At 30.8% G+C, this 12,546-nt stretch overlaps 1 protein-coding gene across 1 annotated transcript in view; it reads left to right on the top strand.

The window, feature by feature from the left end:
• The window catches only part of LOC129224746 (uncharacterized protein DDB_G0288805-like), a 32,451-nt gene extending 24,702 nt beyond the window's left edge, over window positions 1-7,749 (top strand). The window contains exon 2 of the mRNA XM_054859295.1: window positions 7,733-7,749. Coding sequence (XP_054715270.1) covers window positions 7,733-7,749 — 17 coding nt within the window. The remainder of the gene's footprint in view (window positions 1-7,732) is intronic.
• Window positions 7,750-12,546: the final 4,797 nt, after the last annotated feature.

Here is a 12,546-nt window from a genome sequence, read left to right as displayed (position 1 = left end):
AACAAGGGATCACGTAGACATTTTATTTAACACGGAGTCTATTTAAATTTTCTTTCACTGAGAATTTTAAACAAAAAGTAATCTACCTAATGGGTAACGCAATTTAATGAAGAACAAAACATAGAAGCTTACAGCATATTTGTTTTTACAATGCTTTAGGAACACGAAAGCCTTCAATGTAGTAGAAACTAAAATGTAATGAAGTTCTGAAATTTAACGCAATGGTTTTTTTTTCCTATTTTGCCTTCACTGCAAAAGAGAAATAAAAGTGTCTGAACAGAATTCATTTAAGTGAATTTACTTAAAGTGTTTTTACTTTATAGTGCAATTTAGTTTTCCGAGTTTTTGCAACATTTTTAAAACAGAAAGCAAAGTAAAAAAAAAAACGACCTTTTGTTTTCTTGAAAATATCTAGCTTAAACCTTTTGCAGTAATATTTTACTTATGAAAGTTATGAAGTATTAGTTAGCTTTTATATATATATATATATATATATATATATATATATATATATATATATATATATATATATATATATATATATATATATATATATATATATATATATATATATATATGTATATATATATATTATTGATCAGCGCTAATACTTTTCCTAAGATGCCACAAAAGCATAATAATACAAATTCTCTTTTTTTGCCCAAAAATGCACAAAACAAAAAAAAAGAATTTGGACCTATGCTATATTTTTTATGTTAATATTTTTATAATGGGATATTAGTAAGTAACGTTTGATGCGCGAAACGTACCTAGATATCGTTAATATTTTTATTGATTTAGGATTAAAAGTCATGTGAGGCAATAAAAAGCAAAGGGATGTACTAAGCGGCAAAATTATAAAAAAAAATGGAGGTAACCAGTAAAAATGGTAAATGAACCTCTCCTCCCGTCTTGGTGGACGACGTATAATTTTTGTCTATCAAAATCATGCCTATACCAACAGCATTTCATATTTCTTAACTAAATAAAAAGTTTGATTGTATTTTTTTTTTCTAAATTGCAGAAAGTTTAGTTTACTTCCATGTGTTTCAGTTGATGTAGAGGTCCTATCAAAAATGACAGATGAGCACATTTCCTTTATATCAAAACATGGGAACACTAGAACTTTTATCCTTTTTTTCCAAAAATTTAAAGGAGATTTTAAAATACACTTCAGTTCGCCAAAATAACCTCCCTAAATTATATAGAATTGGTTTTTTGTGAAGTTAAAATCAAAAGCAATATAAAACTTGGTTAAGAAGTAAATTTGATGCAAAACAAACTTTCTCTTTTTACTTTCAAAACAACCAAAAGCACTCATCTATTTATTGAATACACTAAGAACTCGGTTTTTTCAAACTAGAAAAATTATATGATGCAGATGTTAGGCTTACTAAATTTCGAATTCTCATTAAAAAAATATAAACTGACTTTAAAATATTAGTAAAACCACTCTACTATCCACAGGGCCTTTTTTTGATGAATCAAGAAAATAGTGTGTACTTTAAATTTATAGTTAGCTCAGCTTAACTGACTGACAAATAAATAAACTGCGAAGATTTTCCATAATTCATACTAAAAGCCAACTCCGAAACGTTTTCAAAAATTGTATATTTGAAAAAAATCTCGAAAGCTTAATTTTTATTTAAAAAAAAAATCTAGCTTGCATCATATATATGTATTCGTAAAAATAATAAACACAATCTGAAACATGACGGTAGTGCTGACTATTTAATTTTATATATTCAGCACAGAATTATTCTGTATCTAAAACGAAATAGTATTTTATCAAAAGATGAATCATGTTTGGAGCAAAACGATGCTGCAAAGATTTATCATTACCTATTTATGACCTTTATATTACCAAAAAAATTAATAAAATAGTTAGATATCTTGAGCATCCATAATTAAATAGTTTATAGCTTTCTGCAAAAGAAAGCAGATTAAGCAGATGAAAAAAATCAGTCTAAATCATTATTAAAAGACAAAAACAGAAAATTTATTTCTCCAGTTCTCTTTGAAAATTAAAGCGTTGATTAGTTTCTTGAAGTACTTGGTTTTTGCAATGCATGCAGGGAATAATTTTAGCTTGGTATTTTCAATCTACGCAACAGGAATAAAGATATTTATGTATTCGAGTAGTACCTATAACTACATTTTTTTTTCTTTTAAAAGTATTGGATTTTTTTTTTCAATTCTTGCAAGATCATAAACGATATTTTTTGTCACAAGAAAAGACTTGTCAGTTCGTAATTCAAAAACTTTAAAATGATCTAAAAGTGAAATTTTATTGACGCCATGTGTCTTAAAATTAAACGTTTTAGCTTCATATATTTACCTTATATATACTTAATACTTAATTCTTGTATACAGATTCGGATAATGTCTATAGCGTTACTGTGTTCACGGGACGCGGGAGCGTCCCGTCCCGCCAAGGAAACCAAACGTCAGCAGCCAACAAAAACAAATCCACCGCCAAAGACGAAAGAAAATAAAAGCGACCAAGAACAAGATTACACGAGAGAACAAGTTGGGGTTTTTTGGGTTTTTCACCCCTCTGTATCTCAGCCCAATGAAGACCCCCCATAGTTGATTTTTGGTACACTCAATCTCTAGTGGCCCCTGACGCCGTAAACCAAAATACAATTCCCTAGACATTTAGGGGGAGGAGGTATTAAAGTTATAAAATCGCTGTTCAAAAAAGTTTTCGCTTTCTTTGACAGGGCTACAGCCCAGACGAAAAAAGGAATCAAGCTGAAATTTCGCACACACATTCCTTGTGCCCTACTGATGTGCCTTTTGTGCCATTTGAAGCCCCTTCCCTTCCCCCTCGTTTTTACCCCCCAAATTGAACCTTCCCGGGTTCTATCACAGCCCCCCGGAGGGCTACGGTAATGATTTTTTGTATACATATTCTTGGGGGGCCATTGAGTACATATACAAAAATTCAACCCCCAGGGATATCATGGGCCGGAGTAATTAAAGGTTGAAAATCACTAATTTTCCCTAAATTCTTATGTACTTACTCTCAGCTCATAGGGTTTGTTTATCTCAGACTGCAATTGCAAGGTTAGAACAGATCTAACAGTTATTCCAAAGTTGTCTTAGGAAATGAAATTCAATCAAGACAAAAACATATCCAACAGTTGCAAGTAGACGTGAAATCGCGGATATCACAAATTTGCCACAGCGACTGCGCATGCGCGCAGACTTAGCTCATTGGGCTTTTTGTTTTTAGATTCTATGTTGTTTGTTTATACTTAAGCAGATAAACAAATTAATGAATGAGATTAGAATGCTGTCCTCCCCCCCCCCCCCCAAGTTTTGCCGATACGAAATTTCCTTCCCCCTGTTTTTAAGTTTTGATATATTTATGAAGGGAAGAAATTCTAAATGTCGACGCGAAACTGGGGTTAAATCATTACAATATTTTACGTGACAAATTATATGAAACTGTACGCATATGAATACGGCACATATAACTTTTTAATTGAGTTGTTTATCTTGTTTGGCGGGAAGTTTTTCAAAGTGAAGTGGTTGCTTGGTGAGCAAAAAGCTACCCGCCAAACAAAATAAACAGTTTAAAAGATCTATCCATATTTCTGAGGAGTTAAAAGTGGGAGGAGGTTCTAATGGAAGTAGCTGTGATGAAAAAGGAGAAGAGGGAGGAGGATAGTTTGGCAGATACTTGGCGGGCAAACTAGATATCATAACTTTTTATGGCTGAGGGTTTTTGGGTTTAGGATGCAGGTTTTCTTCTTTGTGCGGAAAAGTTAAAGGTTTTCTTGGCGGGGAAATTTTTACAACAGGGTTGTTTTTGATGAGATAAGGAATACATTTTTTTTTTCAAGAGCATGCTTCGAAACTTAGGATTTAACCATTTTTTAAACAATTTGACAATGTTTAATATTTTAAACTATTTTAAAAGGTGCATTTTCATTGTTTACGCTTCTGCACATTACATCATAAATTAAGTACCATTTACTGACGCTATTAGCACAAAGCACAATATTTAATTCGCATCTTTACTCACCTGTACTGGCAACGATAAGGTTGATAGCAAGCGTAGAGCACAATATCTAAATTGCTTCCTGATTATCATAACGTGAAAACACGGTAGACAACAAGTGTAAGCATTCAGAGTGCCAGTAGAGATGCGCCAAAGTACATCATTTGTGACGACATAAAGATCCCGCCTTATTTTCAAAATCGGATATTAAAAAAAAAATAATTACAATGTAAGCATTTTGAAAATTGAAGTTTTTTCTCGCTCCATGTTATTATTATTATTATTATTATTTGCTTATTCTATCGATTTCAGTGACTAAAAGTATTATTTTTTAACGAAGGAAATAAACCCATTGCCAGTTCGGTGATATTTTGATAGTTGAAATTTTAACTCTTAACTCCAGTGGATTAACCCTAAACTCCAGTAAATAGCCTTTGTTGTTGACCACTTTTCCGGTTCTTCGTTCCCCTGAAATGGCACATTCTTACCAGTAAATTAGTTAAGTTACCGGATCCAGTTCGGTCTTGTAAAGCCTTTCCCTGTATTTTAAGCATTAAAAAACACATTATCAAATTATCATGCCTTGGCGCGAGTTTCAATGTTGATGTCCAAAGGAGCGTCGCTCGATCACTGGCTATTATATATGGGGAATTTAAATAGATTCAGATCAAAGTTTTATTTTCTATTTTAGTTACCATAAAGCTATAATATCAGTTTTGGAACATAATAATAAAAGTGATGAGGATCAGAGCGTAAAAAATCATATTGAAAATAAATGTCATAAGATGAAAAAAAAAAGTGGAATTTTTAAATTTAAATAACATTAAAAAAATTAAATTTGTATTTTTAATGAACCCCAAATTATCTGACATGACTCAAATTCGAATTTTCCACCATGCTTTTCAATATCACTGCATGTCGGCTCTTTTCGGCATGTCGACTAAAGAGGGGTAATGCAGTAAACTGATTGCATGGAAAGTTCAGTATGTTTATCATTTATTATTTGTATGCATGAGAAACTGAATAACACAAATTAAGAATGTATTTTCAAATATTTCCTATGTTTGCATCAATATTTGCTTTATGAACGAACTGAAATAGACCACCTAAAATGTATATAATTTATGCTCAGATTGCTGATAAACGTATAAAACTAGACTGTAGCTGATATTTTGAATCAACAAATTCTAAAATTTAAATTTTATAAACTAGAATTACTTTTGAATGAAAATTAAACACGCACCACAAACACAAACAAACCAAATGTATTCTGTAGTTTTAAGTTTTCAGTTCTGTCATCAGTCCCATGACTGTTTTTTCCCTCTATGTTTTTCCTACTTAACCAGTTGCTAAAATCTTTCTCATCATTTTTTATTTTATTTCATACAATTCTTGTAAAAGCAAATATTCTTATCAAAAGAGATATATACTGAATAATTATTCCTATAGTCAAATTAAAATATATTTGGAACTACTTTCTAAAAATAGTCAAACATGTTGTGTATTTCACTGACGGCAACTTTTCCATATACAAATAGATCTAAATTATGCGGAAGATATCTTGAAAAAACTAACTTTGGGCTTGAAATAAAAAATCTAAATTTTCTGTAGGAAAAATAAATTGATACAAAACGTTGCCAGCACGATAATATCTAGTCAAAACTTTGTAAAGAAATTCAAAACTTCTTTCTTGTGTGTAGATTTGGAGATTACATGGAAGTTTTGACACTTCGATCTGCTTCAGCTGTTGTTCCATTTTTCCTGCAAAAAAATAAAGAAGTTTCGTTATCATCTTATACCATCCTGATATTTTTTATTAGTAATAATACAAATATAGATTTAGACAACGAAAAAAGTAATACGATAATTTATATTTTACTCTGCTTGTTACTTCCTTGTTTATTTTATTTCAATAATACAGCACATATCAAGGAATCTGAGAAAGTTTTACTTATCAGTGTCGGGATAACATGTTTACAACAACGAGAAAGACTTGTATAATTAGAAACTAATAGTAGAACTGGAGTATATGTAACCAAGAAAAAACATTCGTTATGGGACAACAAATTGAAATATTTTGGAAATAATTGTGTCATTTTCAAATCATTAAAAAGACTGCACCTAGAGTAACACTTAACCAATTTGGTAAAAGTTAGAAGAGAAGTTAACATTTCCAGGTATTGAAATCTTTTTTTTTTCATTAAAAGAGCCCTTATTTTTCCTCCCCACCGCAAATGTATTTTTTGGGGGCAATTTCTAGTAATTAAAAATGACATGTTGACAATATGTTTTGGTAATGTTTAGCATGCAGGAAAAGGATTTACTGTGACAAGGATGAACTCAATCCGGTAACTTAACTGTTTTACTGGTAAGACCGTGTCATTTCAGGGTAATGACGAAACGAAAAAGTGGTCAACTGTGAACGCTATCTACTGGAGTTTAGGGTTAATCAACTGGAGTTAGAGTTAAAATTTCAACTATTGAATTATTACCAGACAAGCAATTGCTACGTTAAAATCTAAAAGAAGAAAAGCAATTTTCTCCCGTCATACCTTGACGGGCAGCTTTCTAGTTTATAATGAAATCCTAGAACTACCGTTCCTGTTAAAATTAGACAAATATTGTCAAGTTATATGATAGCGGTTGCAATTGGCTATTAATTGTCAGTTGTATCATGGTGTCCAACCAATACATTTCTCTGATGATACATCACAAACGTGATACACTATTTTCTATTAAGGGGATCCGGGACACATTTTGGGGAAAAAATTTTTTTTTAGATTTTTGAACTTTTTTGTACTGATTCACCATCTATTTAATAAGCAGAAAAATCGTGACAAAAATGCTTAATTTTTTTTATTATATTTTATTTTATTTTATGTATTTATTTATTTTTTTCAAAAAAAGGGGGGGTTGCTTTAATTTGCTAAAACTAAAAATATTCTTGGTCAATTTTCTATTTTTTTTCAAATAATTTTGGGCTCATGAATGTTTATAATGACTTTGGTTTTGAGAGGGGAAAAAAAGAGAATCTTAAGTTCATTACATCACCGTTCTGGTCAATTACTGGCCTTGATAGAATTTTAAACAACTAGTAATTGACCACCCATCAAATGTAGCTTAAATGGTTAGTTTTCAAATGCATTTCTTTTACTTACTTAGAATACATATGGGTGATAAACATAGTTCAGTAAATTAAACTGTCAAATCAAATCTAACCTCGAGCAATGCGATTGAACATTTCCTCTCATGACAATTCTCTTAAAAAAGAAAAGTGAAGATTTGCAGGTGAACCGTCTTAACCTCCGATGAAAAACTTGAGTTATGACCACCATGGAATGCTAGAAATTAGTTCTAGCAATCAAATTAGAAATATCTACTTATTTATTCCTGTTTTGTACATTTTAGTGCTGGGTTGATCAACTACTGGCTTGTAGTCAACTGCTGGGGAACCAGTATGTTACTTTGGTCTGCGCGACAGCGGATAAGACAGCGCATAAAACTCATATGTGTGACAAATGAACATTTAGTTTAAATTTTGACATGAAAGGAAAAACGAACAAACGTATCAAAAAAAAAAAAAAAACTATATAAAAGCACAAAGAAATCTTTTTGGGTCATTCCAAATGGGCCGTGACGCACTATTTTTGATTTTGATGAAATTTGATAAGTAAAATGTACCAATATTCTGCATTATCTAACTGTTTTTTTTTTCTTTTCTAGGAAAATTTTATTCCTGAGATATAGCTATTTTTTTGCTCAGCGGAGAAGTAAAATTTGGCATTTTTTACCCTTTCTCTAAAAGGCTGTAGTAAATTAGAATATTAAACACGTCTTATTTTAAAGGATAATGAATGAACTTTTATTTGTGCATAAAAAGAAAAGATTAGAGTAAAGCCTATTTAAAAAAAATTTGGTTGTCAAATCATGGTTAAAAAAGTGCCGTTTTCGTAATTTTGAGCCTAAAAAAGTCGATGAGGGACTTTCAGAAGGAAACTGATTTTTTTCCTTTTATAGCTAGTTATGCATATTAGAAACACAGAAAAAATAGGTTTATACTAGTAGTCCTTCATGACGAAAAAATTGCTTAAACTTAAGAAAAAATGAAAAAAAAAAATCGGAACAAAGGAAACGAATCACAGGAATCGAAAAACAGGATTTGACAACGGAAATTTTCTAATCAAGCCGTTTTTGTCATTTTGAGCCTGAAAAAGCCAATGATGAACTTACTACTGGAAACAATTTTTTTTATTCCTGTTGCAGTTGATTGTGCATACTAGAAGAACAGAAAAAAAATAATTCGATACTGGCAGTCCTTTGTTATGAAAAATTTGCTTAAATATAAGAGAAAGTGAAAAATGGGCTTTCACTCCCCAAAAGCGACCTGTGGGCCAAGTGATACAATTGTGAAAATGCTAGGGTAGGAAGCCGTTTTATTGCCCCTTAAAACAAAACAGAAACTGTCTTGTTTTTCTAGGACATAGAAGAGATATAAGCCAGTAAAGTAATACAACAATAACTTTTGCACATTACTTAAAAGATGAGAAGTAGACTGGATAAATACCTTTGAAAAAACCATATAACCATGTTTTATTCAAATATATTTGCAAAACGTAATGTTTAAAAAATACATAGCTTTCTATTTTCATTAACTATAGGTATTTACAAAACATAATTTTTTTACGAACAACAAATAATTAATTTAAGGATTTATATCTCTTCTACAAATTAATAAAAGAGACATTTTTCGTTTCGTTTTAAAGGGCAATGTGTAACACCTTCTTATTCTAGCATTTTCAAATTTTAAATATCTAACAAGCATCTCGTTTTTGCGCAGTGAAAATGCAAATTTTTCATTTTTTCTTAAACTTAAGCACTTATTTCGTCCTGAAGGACTACTAGTATCAACCTAATTTTTCTGCACTTCTAGTATGTATAACTAACTACAACATGAAAAAACAATTAGATTCCGGCTGAAAGTCCCTCATCGACTTTTTTTGGCTCAAAATAACGAAAACGCATTTTTTCAACCATGATTTGACAACTGAAAATTTCTGATTAGGCTTAACTTAAATATTTAATTTTTATATACAAATAAAAATTAATTCATTTACCATTAAAATAAGATGTGTTTGATCCTCCTACTGATTAAAAAAAATACTAGAGTTTTTTGAAAAAAGAATCAAAAATGCCAAATTCGCGGAGCAAAAAAAAAAGCTATATCTCAGGAATAAAACTTTTCCAAGAAAAAGAATAACAGTTTGGAGATACAGAATATTGGTACATATTACCATCCAATATTCATCAAAACCAAAATGGTGCGGCACGAAAATTTCTGAAAATTTGATGATTTTATATGGAACTAGCCGCCTGCGGCGACCAGCTGTTTCGCCTTCTTACGCTATTCACCTTTCTATGCAAGCAGCCACCTACGGCGGCTGTTTGGCTAACTTGTCATTTACCATTTTAATTCAAGTTTGCCGCCTTTGGCGGCTGTTTAAATAAATTTGGCTGCAGTATTAATCAATCCATCTCTATCTTTTTTTGTGCCATTCACATTTTTACGCCAAGATTGACGCCTTCGGCGGCTATCTACCTTTACGATCTATCTCTAAAATTTCTTATCCATCTGTATTTATTTTAACCTCCCAGCTCATTTCCTAATAAAAACAAAGATCACTCAAAAAACCGCTTTTTTATTTAAGTAGAGCAAAACAAAAAAAAAGTTATCTCCAAAATTCCCCGTAGTGGGCCAAAAGTAACAAAGTAAAGTAAGAGACAAAGAAAGAAAAATCTCGCTGTTTTTAGTGACTTAAATGCGCACAACTATGAAATGTAACGTAATATAGATGCAACAAAACGTCCAGCTTGGGGGGGGGGGAGAATGAAAAAAGAAATAAATGCAATCCCTAAATATAAAAAAAAGGAAAGAAAAAAAGCAAGCGCTGCCGGAAAAAACACGTGGTCATTACGTCATAAAATTAGAAGTAAGCTATATAGAAAAAAAAAGGATTAACATTAAATACACCGCCAGTTAACATTGTTTGCGATTAAGATTCCGTCGTAAATATCGAATCGAAATCCAAGTAGTGACGTCAGAGCCATAGAAGATTGAAGAACGCTTTTTTCGACTGATGCGTGGAAAGACATGATGTGTTCAGCATTAAAAAAATTGTAAAAAAAAAACTATTGCGTATTTTTAAGAACTATTTTTTTTTGAAGAGGGCGAAATGTTTTTACTATTACCAACTTAAATTTTAGAAATGAGGCTTTGATACTTCTCGCAGGATGATATTAGAAAAATATAAAACCCAGAAAAAAATGCAAAATAAAGGTTTTTTCAAAAATTTATAAAAAATACAAAAATTGCTCTATTTTCAAAATTTTTTTGTTCATCATATTTAAAATTAAATTTCCGACCCTATAGTATAAAAACTATTTGTCTGGCGCGATTGTTTCGGGGTCTGTGAGGTTGAAAGTACTAAAAAGTGCTAAAAATCCCATAAAACATGAAATAACTTTTTTTCTAATTAAAATATCAAAAATCGAAGCCCGAGGTGCACAATTTCAGCAAAAACTACACCTGTACACCAAATTTCATCTTTCTAGGCCTTACCGTTTTCCCGGGATGCGCGCCACACACACACACACAAACATCTTATTTTATTATATGTATAGAAGATGACCCATTTACATTATTTGATCCGTCAAGAAAGGGAGTAATTTTCTACTAAACATGACTTTAAAATAAACATTTCTTTTTCAAAGAATTAAAACTGGAATGCAGCTATAAATTCATGTTCTTTTTAATTAAGAATATGTATTAAAATAAATGCCTAAAAAAGGATGGGAAAGCTCTTAATAGTCCTTATATAAAGTTCACTTTCTTGTAAATATTTAACATTTAAAATCGCATATGAATACTTCTCTCCATGAGTCCAGTAAAAATGCTTTGGGATTCGATAGGCTTTTTAAAAGCAAAGTAACAAAAGCGTTTGTACCGTTACTGACGCCTGAAAGGTAACATAATGTAACATAATGCGTTTTCTCATTGGCATAATAAAACATACTCTATTTTCAAATCACAGTTTTGACGGTTTTGAGCCTTTTTTTTTTATTATGCTACACAAAACTGATACATCCTTTTACATAAGACGCATAATGGTTAGCTAAACTCACACCCACAAACACATGCATACATACATACATACATACATATATACTATATTTATTTTATTTGCTAACTTTTTTTCATCCGTAGGGAACAAGAAATGATGTTTTGAGCGTTAACAATTTTGCATCGATCTTGGGAAAAATAATTACTTTCTCAACTTTAAAATCCTTAAAACTCATATCTTTATAAATATTTGAATATATTTGTCCCAAGACATTTCTCGTAGTACAGAAACTAATTTTCCTAAAATGTATTTTCGATGTTTTCCCATCTAGTCTGACGTAAGCTATATCCCAGTGGTCTGTTTAATTTCTTTCCAAGTTATACGACCAATAAAAGTGGCAATTACAACAGTTAGAAACTCTAAGATATTTTAATCTCTTTCTAAGAAACTTCAACCTTATTTTCTTCAGAGTTTCACATAAATAAAAAAATAAGTAACACACCAATTGCTTTAAAAAATCCACAAAATACCAAACTCGTGTCCTATTTCTTTGCCTCTGGGGTTAATTTACTTCAACTATTTTTTCTTCAAAAATATTATCAAACAAGAAAAACTCAATTAAAGATGCTTTTTTCATTGTCTTTCTCAAAAGAAATAAATGTAGTATACCGGAATTAATTTTAGAATTGGAAGGAAAATGCTAAACACAACTAGCTCATACTTTCGCTTAAACCATTATTTCTCAAAAATAATTTTTTAAAGTGAAAATAGTAAACAGAAACGTGATCCCTTGGTATAGACAATTAGGATTATTAAAAAATAATAATAAGTTAATTATTTCCCTTTATTTCTTTATTTATTGTTTTTTATTTATTTATTTTTTAGAATGGAAAAGCATATGTCTAAAATAGACAAGTAGATACAGCAAAAATATATTTCATGTGTTAAAACATATTTAATACGGAATAGTTTCGTAACTAGGGTAAAACGAAAGAGGGTTTAACTTTGGACAAGTTCATAGAGATGTTTAACTAATAGAAAAATTCTTAAAACCAGATAATTTGAAAAAATAAACAGTTTCTGAGGAAAATTTGAAAATTTAAAAGTAAAAAATAGAGTAGACACCTAAGCGACGATAAACAGGAAATATCCAACGCTGTTTAGCACAAATAAACAGATTCCAGAATACACGTGTTTTGGGATTTCCAGGAACCCTTTTTCAATTCAAAGGTGAGAGCTTCTAGATGTAAAGACATCCAGTAAAAGAAGGCGTGAGCATCTAAAAAATCAGAACTTTGAATTGAAAAATTGGTTCCTGGAAACTTCGAAACAAGCGTTTTCTGTTATCTGTTTATTTGTGCTGAACAACGTTGGATGTTTCGTGTTTTTCCTCAGCACAAAGGTATTTAATTATTGATT

This window comes from Uloborus diversus, chromosome 6 (assembly GCF_026930045.1).
Source record: "Uloborus diversus isolate 005 chromosome 6, Udiv.v.3.1, whole genome shotgun sequence".
NCBI lineage: Eukaryota > Metazoa > Arthropoda > Arachnida > Araneae > Uloboridae > Uloborus > Uloborus diversus.
Note: the sequence above shows the minus strand (reverse complement) of the source record. Positions and strands in the feature narration are given on the sequence as shown.